Below are 12,583 nucleotides of genomic sequence, written 5' to 3'. Positions count from 1 at the left end.
TATATTTATCCAAAACGTCTATTTTCTCTATTTTTTTGTTCCTTTAATGTCTTGACACTTCACCACTTTTATGCCAAGATCGTAGAGCGCCTTTTGATTTGAGTATTTTCGGCTTTCCACATACACCCAGAAGGTATTTCTGGGTGCGTGTGTGTTTTACAGTCCAATATATCTACAGTAGTGCTTCTCTTTGAATTATTCTTGTATTTCCTCTTCTGCTGAGGTGTGAAACCAACTGCTTGCCATGCAGCTCCACCCCCTGGTTGGCAGCGGGCCAGTACATCAGCAGACCATTATAGCCTATCCATCTCCTCTAGTGGCCCAGGAGGGAGAAGATTTCTCAGTGCTTTCCAGAAACAGCTTCAAGACTGTATCACGATGATGTGGACAAATACGGTAGAAAGTGAGCAGCATAATTCATGAAACAGTGAGTGGCCACAGATGCTAAAACATCAGAGAAAACAGTAAATGTAGAAAATTCTCCTAATGGATTCTTTCTCTCATGATATTTTTCTCAACTCCCTGAATTTGTAGTCGTTTTGTTGCCTCTCTGTAACTCAGTGTCTGTCTCTTATTTTACTCCCTTCATCTTCTAACTTTCTAAGCCTACACTCTGTGATAAAACGGAGCCATCCAGACCAAACAACATTAATCTATGAAAGACTTAACAGTGAGGAGTCAGGTTTCACATTACTGCTGAGAGTAACCACACACATTGAAAATGAGAATTGAACTGAAACTATATATGCTATTCATACTTTGTCTTAAACTATATATTCTTATATATTTTACCCAATATAGCACATTGGCAATTTATGTATTAAACCCATATTGTGTTCTTTAGTTCTGCACCTTACACTGTATTTTTAGCCTTATCTGTAAGCTAAATATGTAAGAATCTCTAGACTTTTGAATCTCTACTGCACATTTAAATGGACTATATTTTGTGTTTTAAAACTACACAGCACATAATAACAAATAGATACTGTGCTTTTATTAAACCACAGAACTGTATACCCTTACTGAATGACTGGAAAGTTCTCATGTATTAATTTGATAGTCTAGCAATGCAAGTCTCCAAAAAATACATTTCCTGGATATAATGTAGAATTTATGAGGAAGATAATGGTCATTGATTTGACCTCTGTAGTTTATCTATTCTTTGGTCCAGTAAGCAATAGAATAACTGGATAATGGGCACAGATTCAAAATCAATTTCGTACGAGTGTGCATACTGTATTTGTCCCTGTGTTTGTACATTCTCTGCCCATTTTGTGCACATACATTTTAGATATATAATTTGAGGAGAAGAAAACCAACTCGCTGTCCTGTCTTCTGACAGGTACAGGTCTTACTGTTGCAGCTTAGATATTGGAGCTGGTTCACAATGACAAGGAAGGAGAGAGCAAAAGGCAACATTCACACCTCTTATGGTTTGAGCAGCACTCAAACATCTTAGGGTCGCACACTTCACCTCATCTACCCATCAGTGGGTTTTAAGCATGGCTTTAGTGCTTTTAAGTGCAAACTCCACCCACCCACAAATTTCCCTCTGGAAAAGAACACCATCAGTGATCGCTACTGGCCCTGCCATCCTGGTCTGGTGGTATTGGATTACAACAAGCCCCCACAATCACACTCAGACTTTTAGTGTCAGGAGCATTAGCGGAACACAATGTCAATAATTGTAAAGGCTAGCTTTGCGGATCCTTCTGCAATAATTTATTACCTGGACATCTGACAGAAATTTATTGTGGTGAATGATGATATTTGGATATGCAGTTTGATGTACGACACCATTCTGATAGTATACGTTGGTCTTTCTAGTGGCTAGTATGACCACTCTGGAGCTTCTCAGAGAAATCAGTCTAATTTGTTTGAGAAGTTGAGGGTCATTATCTGCTTTACACTGACTTTAAAGCAGTGATAACCTGGACCGATTCCATAGTAACAGCACTTTCCAATGCATGACAGGAATTTCAGGGAAAAATGTGCTTGTTCAGGCCCCTTATAGTAATAGTTGCAGGTTTTCAGAGCCCTCTGTAAAAGTAAACTAGATATGATTGGGTTCTGCTCCTTTCATCATACAAAAAAAGCTATTTAAAGATGTCAACTTTGGCTAAATGTAGTTATTACATCTAAACCTAACGGTAATTCTGTTTGCACTGATGTGTGTTCTTGGACTAGTGACATGAGAGAAGATACGGCAAGTGTGTCTATTCCCCAAATACCCAGTTAATGCCAACAGTAAAGTGGAATGACAAATGAATCTTTTTAATATTATAATATAATGAGACATTAAATACAAAATACCTATAATTCAGGTAAAAGACAATTTTAGCTCGATGTAATGATTTGTGCAAAGCTTGATTTTCGGTGTAGCAGCTAAAAAGAGATTTCTTGTTTAATTAGCTCAGGTTCATTCAGACAGTTGCCTACTTAAAAATCAACATTCAAGTAGCTTCCTCCACCTGCATCTTCCTACCACTCTGCCAAAACAAAGAAATTACTGCCTCCTGTCTCCGTCTTCACCTGCGTCTCCTGTTACATGTCCCTTTTGTCCTTTGCTTTTTCTGAGTGCTACAGTGTTCGTTCAGCTTGGGCCAGTGGGTGTGATCTTGTCTGACATGCTATCATCAAAATACAACTTTGTTTCTTGGCAAGTATACACCATATCAGTATGCCAGCTGTAATCTCTGCCATTGCTTCCCCCTGAATTCAGAACCGAGGATGCACTACATATAGCCCTAGGCAATAAGGCTCCCAGGAGCTGAGCAATTCTAAAAAAATAAAAAAAAAAGAGGAAAAAAATCACTTCTCTGCTGTGGTTTCTCTTGGAGTAGACATATCAAACATGGCTCAGGCAGGTCACTGATAAAAATGCTCATCTATCAGCTCCCAGTGAAATGTGTGATGAGAATATTGCTTTCATGCTGATAAGCTGTAAATTAACAGGCTGCAGAGCTGGCTGATCAAAATGCATGCCTCTGAAAGCATTAAAATTGATATTAATCCCTTCACTCCCTCTTTCAGTCCACATTTCAGGTTGCTCAGAAAGAAATATCTATTCTTTTTGGATGCAATTTTTTTTTTAAAAAAGAATAAAAGAATAGCAGACTTTTTTTTAAGGGTTCAGCAGAATATTTGGCATTAAGTAAGGACGAGAATTTGACAGAAGAGCTGTTTCACGGTGCCACTTAAAATTGAGGTGCTGAAGTAAAACTTAATGCGATTGTACCGGAGCCAATCTAGCTGTTCCCAACACAAAGCGCGTCTATTCCAGCCCCCTCCGCTTACTTTACTATAATCTCCTTTACTTAACCCAAGCGGTCATTTGCATACAAAAGGCGAGTAATCCCCTTTAATCTTAGAAAACACGTACATTTTTCTCAGCCTTCTCCTTTATTCTGTACATTCAGGATTATAATTGCACTTGATTTGGATCTCTGCAAGATAATTACCCTGATGGTATTAAAATAAGAATACGAGGCCTGCAGGCTTTTTGTTTCTGCGGCTTCAAACAGAGTTCCGAGATGTCCTTGGGCTCTGTTGCGGTCCTGACACCTCCAGGATATCCTGTGTCTGGTCCCCGGCTCTCGGTCCTGTTGCTCTGCCTCTGCCCCGCTCGTTTTCCGACAACAAGTTATCATCGGAGCGGTCTCTGTGCATCTCCTGCATGCTCTCCTCGTACGTGGGCAAGTATTTCACCTCGTCGTAGGCTGGCAGGTTGGGGGAGGCGAAGTCCCCCAGGTTGTACTCGGGGTACCGGTCCAGCAGGGAGTCCTGGGACGCTGACGTGTGCCCGTGGAAGAGGGAGGGTTCCTCGCTGCGGTCGTGGTGCTGGTGCCGGCGGGGCCGTGGACAGATGATCCGCTGGATGAAGTAGCCCATGGCGAAGAGCAGCAGTAGGATCAGGATACCCGACAGCTTCCGCGTAAACCAGCCCACATTGTCGAAGAAGATGTGGATGGGCAGCTTGCAGCAGCGCACCGCGGCGCTGGCACTGCCGTTCCCGGCGACGATGGGTGGGCAGCACCGCTGGCCGTCGCCGCACTGGACCTCCCCGCAGCTCCGGAGGGCTTGACAGGCGGAGATGAGACACGCCGACAAAAAGGTGCCGGTGTACGTTGTCCTGCCGCCGCCCGGCACACGGGGCGTCATTTCTGGATCTTCCCGGGTGGACAGTAGTCGTCGTCGGTGCGTTATACGATGCTGTGATGTGGAGGTCCGCTCAGGTGTGACAGGACTGCCTCTCCTGCCAGCTGTGCTCTGGTGTGGGTGCTGTCACAGCCTCTGCAGCGCCGAGCGGGACAGCAGGTGCCCCCCTGTTGAGGACGACCTGTCTGCTGTAGTGTGGGGTGATCGGAGTGGAGCGGTGTCTGGAGGGAGCAGGGATGAGAATCATGAATAATCTTACATCATTATTACGTGAAGACAATTTTATTAGGTCCCCTGCATGTCCTTGTACAAGTGCAGATGTGGTCCCCATCGCTTGTCATATTTATCCTTACTCGAACCCAGGAGACTTGTGATCTCACCTATTTCATATCACCAAACCCCCCTCTCTGATAGAAATGTTTGCTGCAAAGCCCCACATTATTAGGTATGATTCAATAAAGAATCATGTAGATGTAGGAGGAGGAGTGACAACCACATACTTTGCTCTGTAAAACTGAACTTCTCCTTATTCTGTGGTGGATAAGGAAGTATTAAGATCTTCTACTGCAGGAAAAGCAACAATGCTGAAAATGTGAGCTATAAGTAAAATCCACTTAATTATCAAAAGTACCAGTAGTCATCGCGCATGAAATAGACACTATGAGCGTTCAAAAGTTCAGAAATATAATACTATACTGGGTTATAATTTCAGATGCGTTAAAGTGTAAGTAGGTTAGTCGAGCTAATTATGTCTCCTATTTCTCAAGATCATCACGTTTCATGTGTAAAATCTTAATCCTTCTACTTGCTGCAGAGTAAAAACTGTATTACTTCCGTCTGAACTGCAGTAGCACAAAATGGAAATGCAGAATTAAAATATAATTGCATTAGATTAAATAAATCCACTCAATTCGCATTACACTTCTGCATCCCACCTCCAAAGGATGCTTGCAAGTCCCCAGACCCCACTTCATGATGCGATCCATTGCCCCCAAAAGGCTCAGCCAGGCTTTAAACTTCACCAAATCCTGTATGGATAAAGCGCCAGAAATAACCAGTAATGGTGAATGCCCCCGATGTAAGGCGCCAACAGATCTATCCCCCTCATAAAAAATGAATGGTTCTTGCAATGTGGATTGTAATGGCCCCCCATTAGAAGAGTGTCTGGATTCCCATTAGTTCAGCGTCACCCTAGAGAACCATGTGTCTGCAGCACTGAAGAACATAACCGTAAAACTAAATCTCCAGTTTAAACGATAGTCTCCTCACCCAATGTGTTAATTTACATTGAAGATGTCCCTTTGGATAACATCCAAGAATGACAGACGGCTCACTAAGCTGCTCTACAAGCGCTGAATATTAACTGATTAATTAAACCAGTCTGCATAAATTGCTGTATTGCGATGAATTAGAGACTTTATGAATAATTTTCTGCCACGGTTGTATAAATTGGCCGGTGTCATTTTTTAAAGACTTTTTGTCCTTATTGGATCTTAAATGATTATTGTCTCTTTTTGGCCATGAATAAAATTTATGATATTAAGACAGAACACAGATAACTGCAGCTGTTGATTATTTTAAATACAGAGTATTTAAGTGATAAAATATGCCTTGACCATCTTTTGTAAATTCTTCATGGTATAAATTGTGGCAGATCCCTCTAAATTACAGGAACATTTCACCTCGTCCTGTCTTCAGGTTACTGTTTGTCACTAATAGCCAGTCGGTATCCTTTCTTCCCTAAACAAGGCCTAATGCACAATATACTAAATCTAATTACTGGGGCATTACGACGTGAAATTCAGTAGAAGAGTAGCATCATGCAACCTAATTTATGCAGCATCGTATTTCTTTCTGTAATCCGCCTCGATTAGGGAAATGTGATCGTAGGGCAACCTTCTAACCAAATAAACAATCAATACCCTGTGTACCGTGGCTCTGAGAGTTCAGAAACCCTTTTCAGCCTGTTGTTTTGAGGGCTTTCCCAGCAGTTCTGCTACTCTCACTGGGCTCTTTTTGACAAGAATAGGGAACAACTGCTATTTTTGATCACAGCTTTGACTCTCTGCAGTGTCTGGACAGTGGAAAAGTGATTCAATTTCTGTAGTATAGAGGAAAAATTGAGAGCATTTAGCTTTTTAGACACTCAAATTAAACTCAAGTAAGCAGTTATAAAGACAGTAAAGAACTTTATTCATCCTAAAGAAAATTGGAAGTATAAATAAAAGAGTACAACATTTTTTTTCATTTATATTTTTTCTGTTTTTACTGATCACACAAATGTAATGACATGACAATACATTATAGCTAATGAAGTCCTTTCCCTTTCATCTCTTGTTGATAATCATTCTCCTACTATTTCTCCTCCTCAGCTGTGTTTCTAACGACCACATCCTGCCACTTCTCCCCTCTTTCCCTGAAGTCCACCACAAAGTGCTGTTCTTGTGGAAGATTGATTGAATAAATTCTCTCTTTATCTGTCCCCTCTCTCTTTCTTATTCTCTGTCCATCTAAGGGCAGCTTTCAACAATCGCATCAAACTAATTGAGGACCAATTACATCCCATAAGAAACAGAAAAGAACACGTGTTAATGTATAGTGTATTTACATAAGACAGAGTTTTGTTCTGTATCTTAGGGTTCCTGCACAGGGGCAGAAACCCTAAGATGCCCGAAGGCAGATGTAAAATGAGAGATTGCAATGAGACAGAAGTTTATACGTTTCAAGTCTGTTAACACCAGCGACACAAAGGCGACTGTGCTCCTGTTGCATTAACTATAACTAATAATTTGAAGTTTATGCCTCCTGTATGGCAAACAATTAAAGTGATAGCACACTGACTATAGTATATCACTGTAGTAAATGTGCTGTGCTGCATGCTTCCATTAATATGGCACAAAGGTCTCTTGTGTTGTGCTTAATAATTCAGTCTTATGGGGTCCATTAGCCCTGTGTAATGTTGAATGGCAGCGTTCATTTTCATGTGTCAGAGATGTTGATGTATGGCCCGCCCAACAGTCAATGTCACGGTTATCACGTTTGCATTAATTATGAAACAAAGAAAGCCTTGTCAGGCCTCCGGCTTTGTTAATGGACCCACTGATGGTTATGGGTTTTGCTTTGTTTGCTCCGGAGCAGAAGTCACAACCTCAGGGTTACTGCCCCGAGACCATCTCCAGCCTCCGTAGCTTCTTTTCTTGCAGGATTAGACGAACCAGTGTGATTTTAGCATGATATGATATATTGATGTAACGTAGAATCAAATATCGGCAATGTTTCAGGTCCACAAATGCACATTATATAAGAGTCTCTCTCTGAGTAGGCATGAGTAAGAATAGTTGTGTCTGAATTTGCAGACAATGGAGGATTGATGCATAAATTTTGGCTTGTTTAATGTGTGTGTGTGTAAATACTGTATCTGTGCAGGATACGTGTGTGGGTGTCATCAGCGTCTGTGTATTCCCATCAGCTTGAACTCTAATAAAAAGCAGGGCCTGCAGTCAGGGTAGATTGTGTGAATCCAGAAAGTCCCACACCACAGCTATTTCACACCCACATACTTCCTCTAATCTTATCGCTCTGCTGGCTCGGAGGTCTTAAAGTGTACGGACTGTGTGTGTTGGGAGTGTGGGGCAACTGTATTTATGTTTTACTTTGTTTGTGTGGGTGTCTTTGTAAAGTTTTTTCTTTTTTTTGACCGGACGAAATGTGATAGAAAGGGACATGGCAGATGGAAGCGAGACCGAGTGAAGCTGCATAGGTCACAGGACAGACTTCATTTAAAACGTCACACAGAATAGGTTTTGTGCTCTTGAACAAGAAGCATGTGGATGTGGTAACTTGCAGCAAATACGTTTGAGAGAAAGTGTGCGCCCGTTACCTTAATGTGGCTTTTTCTCCCAGCTTTGTGTAGCTTTTGGCCTGGAGATGAATCAGAATCCAGACTTCCTTTGAGGGGAGAGACTTAAAAACTGTTCAAAAGAGGCCAAAAAAATCCTCAACAGAAGAGAGAGGGGTAAAATCCCTTTTCTGTCTCACAGGAATCACTCTCAGTGCTCTTAATAAATCAGATGGTTGGAAGGTTTGTGCTGAGCCGGGCTTTTTGACTTTATGGTGAATAACCATATAAGGTTGCCCCTTATGACTGCTATCATTTAGACAGGTTTGATGGGTAATAGCAGTAAGTGATTTGAGTCAGCATTGTTGCTTTCTATTCAAATGGGAATATCATATTGCTTGGAAAGTTTATGGAGAATCCTGTAAATCTACTGCTGTCTCTTTGGGGAAAACTGTCCTTTCATACTGCCACAGATTTTATATATGATTGTATGTCTTAATTAAGTTTTAATTAGGTAAGGATGTTTTTTTTTCTGTTGTATTAAGCTTATTGTCTTGTTAACCAAGTAAAAGATTAGCATTAGAGCCACGGTGTCTTGCTGTGATTAAACAGTTCTAGTCTCTTTTTATTACAGCCTTGCCTCTTTTCTCAAACTGTAATTGCATTTTGCACATATCTAATGTACACACTTTTAACCCCAGACAGATTTAATGGGGAAAGTTCTTATCAGAGGGAGGTGACTGTGGACCATTAGGAGGCTGACACACAGCTTTTCCAAGTCTGCTGAAAACCCCCCGACAGCCCCAAGAACAAGGGCGACCTCATTTTTCCCCTATACGATAACCCGTCTGCCACCCAGCTGCTGATGACTCAGTTGCTGCTGCTCACACATATACACACAGCAGACAGACACCTGGAGGTTAAATATAGGATAAAGTTTTCCCATTCCCACATGTTTTGAGTAGGGGCGGAGGGCAGGGGATTTTTGACCCCTTGCCTCCGCACTACTGCGCTGAGTCATACTCATAGGAGAGGCAGAAGGGGGGTCTGCGTCTCAGAAGGTGACTAGACTATGGCTTACAGCTCCATCCTTCTTACAAACGCCCACAATGCGTCCCAGGACTCGTCCTTCTGTGGCCCCCGAAAACACAGACTACCCTGAGGGAACTCTGAAAATAAGCCATTAGCAACGTGGAGATAAAGCAGGATAGATAAAAAAACAAACCGAGAGAGGGAGGCTGTGACACAACGCTCATTATACAGAATACTGACAGACTTAGAATGATGTAGAGCAATAAGCAGATGGATTGCATAAGACATAGGAGGTTGTAAACTAATGTGAGCGGAAGACAGAAGAGGGGTAGTTAGCTCAAAAAAGCGCAACCAAGTTCCCCAGAGACCGTGCAGACAGTAACCTCTCTTTTTTCCCCCCTTGTTGCCTAAATTATGGCCTCTATTCCTGTGTTGCTTCCCACCATCCAGCTTTATGGATGTGCAGAGACAGGAAATCTGTTAATATGTGAAAATGCACAACAAGTTCAGTCATTCCCCTCTGGTGAAAGCGAAATATTCTCAAGGCCGTCCTTTTCAGACTGTGTAGGTGTCGAATCCAAATGTAAACAGCACTACAGACAATTGTTCACCGCATCTTAGAAAACATACGGTTTAAACATGATGCAAAGCTAAAATATGCCTTTGGGACTCCATTGTCATTCACAAAGAGCTCATACTATGGCGTTGTTGATCTAACTACTTTGAAATGGACCGTTCGGTAGGTTTGACAAACATTTGCTTTAAATTGTTGTCGAGATGTCCGCATTGCCAAAATGCTCATGTATTTCATGCAAAATTGTATATGAGCTCAATATGATACTGTACCTAGAAAGTGGCAAGTTGGATGTGAATTTTTGACTCTGTAAGTCTGAAAAAAACTCAATACAATTGCTGGTATAAGCAAATAGAGAATGCAGACAGTGTGGCACTGCCAAATAGTGTTGAAAACAGTGTACGCATACTTGACTTTGGGTATATTTGTAATGTGAATAATGGGATGCCTGAGGTTTAAAAGGTCAAACACTGTAATAGCCACACTGGTGTCTTGACTCCGGATATGGTCACTTGATCAGACAGTCCACCACTTTGGTTCAGACTGAAATTTCCAAAGGGCTATCAAATGGATTGCTGTGCAGTTTTGTCGACATTCATTGTCCCCAGCGGACGAATCCTAGGCTGACATTTGTGGCATTGTGTAAAATGTCTTGACTACCGTTGAATGGATTGCCATGAGAGTTATTTGTTTATTTATTCGGCTGCCTGTTTCTGTCTCAGCAGTTGCTAGTCTCACTAGTGTCTGAATTCAGTCAGGACATGCATGCCTTCGTTTGATCTCCTCTTTGTATTGAGAACTGACTGTTAGCTTGCTCAAAGCACAATTCTGCATTAATTTTGCAATAGTACAGAAACACGGAGCCAATAGCATTGCCGTAGAGTCTTGTTCTTTTATCACACATCTTTTTTTCTTCACTGTACCATCTGTAACACTCTTTTGAAATTTATCTCTCATCTCAGTGGTGGGAAAAGTCAGAATAAGAATCTGATTTTATTGTCAAGTAAATATTTGCATACAAGGAATTCGATGTGTCATTTTGGTGCATTAATGTAAGCAATATCCTGTAGAACATTCCAAAAGAACAAGAAAAACATTAGTGAAGTCAGGTGTTGCAAGGCAAATCAACAGCACATGTAACAAATCCAAGGGATTATAAAAGTAATAGAAATGTTTACATTGTGCAGGAATGTGCAAGTTTTTCACAATATGTAAGGTTACATAGTATATGGTGTAATCAACCTTAACTGTGAAAGGACAATGATGATCTAAGTAGAAAGCTTTGCATTAATGTAAAACATAGAGTTATTGTTTGTGGTGGAGAGTGAGAGGCAAAGCCATGGGTACATTATATCAAACTGTTCATCAGGTACCAGACAAAACTCTGTTGTCATTGCAGTGCTTTCTGGAACACATGACAGAAACAGTAATTTCAGGGGGTCGTAGGTTTATTTTCTCATCTAAATCATAACACACTGAAAATGGAGAACAAAGAAGTGTAAACTGTGTGGGAGAGATGAAAATACCCCAGGGGACTCATAAAACATCTCTACCCAAGAGGAATAAAAAAGAACAAGATGATGGCAACAGCAAACAGAGGTGACTGCTGAAAAACAACAAATGGTATAAAAATAAATAGCAAAGAAATATAGGCCTTGGATAATGAAAGTGAAATAAAAGGCAAAGGGGGTATGTCATAGTGAGTGAAGTCACTAGTTCTGTCACAAGTCATTAGCGTTTCTTCCAAGTCCAGGAGTTTTCTGCTACTAAATCAAGCTACACTTTGCGAAACATTGTTCCCTTGCTGATCCAAAGTCCTGTATCTGAGTGTAACCACACTGCTATATCACCAGATTATCCCTTTGATTGCACATGAAAGAACTTTCGAGAAACTCTCAGGCCTATGCACTACACATAATATCATTGCAGGGGATTGAATGCGGTTGATTTCCAGAGTTTCTCTCTATGCAAAGGTGTTGCTCTTTGTACCTGTTCAGCTCTTTCCAGCTTCTTTATGCAGGGGCTGCAGCAGCCACAGCTCTTTTGTTCCAGCGGATCTTTCCAGTGATAACTCAGCCCTGATGGCAAAATGGCCCATTGAAATTGAAAGGATATGGCGTTCCTCATCTGCAGAGTAAGAGGACACCTTTTGTGTATTTGTGTGTGTGCATACATGTATGATATAAAGGGACGGTTTGAGCACCGAGGTATGGGTTTCCTTCCTCCCTGATGTAGTATCTTTATATGTGCTGTGCATGTGTTATTTTGAGCATGTGTCTATGTGATGAATAATGAGTCCGCACAATGAGGGCTCATATTAACCCTCTAGGGTGTGTGACATCATCGTTTCCAAACAGGTTGGTCGATCTATAAAAAAAAAGAGAGAGAAAAAAAAGCCTTGTCATAATACATACACACACACTCACACAATGAAACACTGTTTAACTGAGCCACAGAGGGAGAAAAGTCAGACGTTTCCCAATACCTGCTTTTAAAAATATATCTCGGTTCAGCTTTTTATGATTACAACACAATATATATTTATTTCCAAGGTGCTTTCTCAGCCTTTTGCATTAAGCTCACATCTACACACCAGGTTTTCATACTCAACCTGCAAGTCAAGAACAAGGTCTTTCCAGTTTATTGAGTATGCAAATTACACCAGATGGTTCTTTTTTTTTTGTAGTGGAAACAGTGCACTGAATGTCAATCAAATGCACAGCAGCTCAGCATTTTTAGCTGTTAGTGACAGAGCTCTGTAGACACCAGTGTTGGTCTGTCAGTTGTTGGCTTGTTGATCAATTAGTCCAAACTGAAATATCTCAAAAGATTCAGATGACATTTTGCAGACTCCCAGCAGATGAATCCTGCTAAGTTTTGTGATATCTTTACTGCTTCTTTAGCGCCACCACTAGGTCAAAGTTTCCAAACATTCAATAAAATATCTCAACATCTACTACATAGGTTGGCATAAAATTTTG

General features: G+C 41.1%; 1 protein-coding gene across 1 annotated transcript; it reads right to left on the bottom strand.

The window, feature by feature from the left end:
• Positions 1-2,253: 2,253 nt before the first annotated feature.
• LOC110945346 (uncharacterized membrane protein C3orf80 homolog) lies at positions 2,254-4,471 on the bottom strand. Its single transcript, XM_022186930.2, has one exon. It carries the CDS (start codon positions 4,159-4,161, stop codon positions 3,517-3,519), a length of 645 nt encoding a protein of 214 aa, XP_022042622.2. The 5' UTR covers positions 4,162-4,471; the 3' UTR covers positions 2,254-3,516.
• Between the last annotated feature and the right edge of the window lie 8,112 nt (positions 4,472-12,583).

The sequence above is a fragment of the Acanthochromis polyacanthus genome, chromosome 13 (assembly GCF_021347895.1).
Source record: "Acanthochromis polyacanthus isolate Apoly-LR-REF ecotype Palm Island chromosome 13, KAUST_Apoly_ChrSc, whole genome shotgun sequence".
Taxonomy (NCBI): Eukaryota; Metazoa; Chordata; class Actinopteri; family Pomacentridae; genus Acanthochromis; species Acanthochromis polyacanthus.
This window is presented reverse-complemented; position numbering and strand designations above follow the sequence as displayed.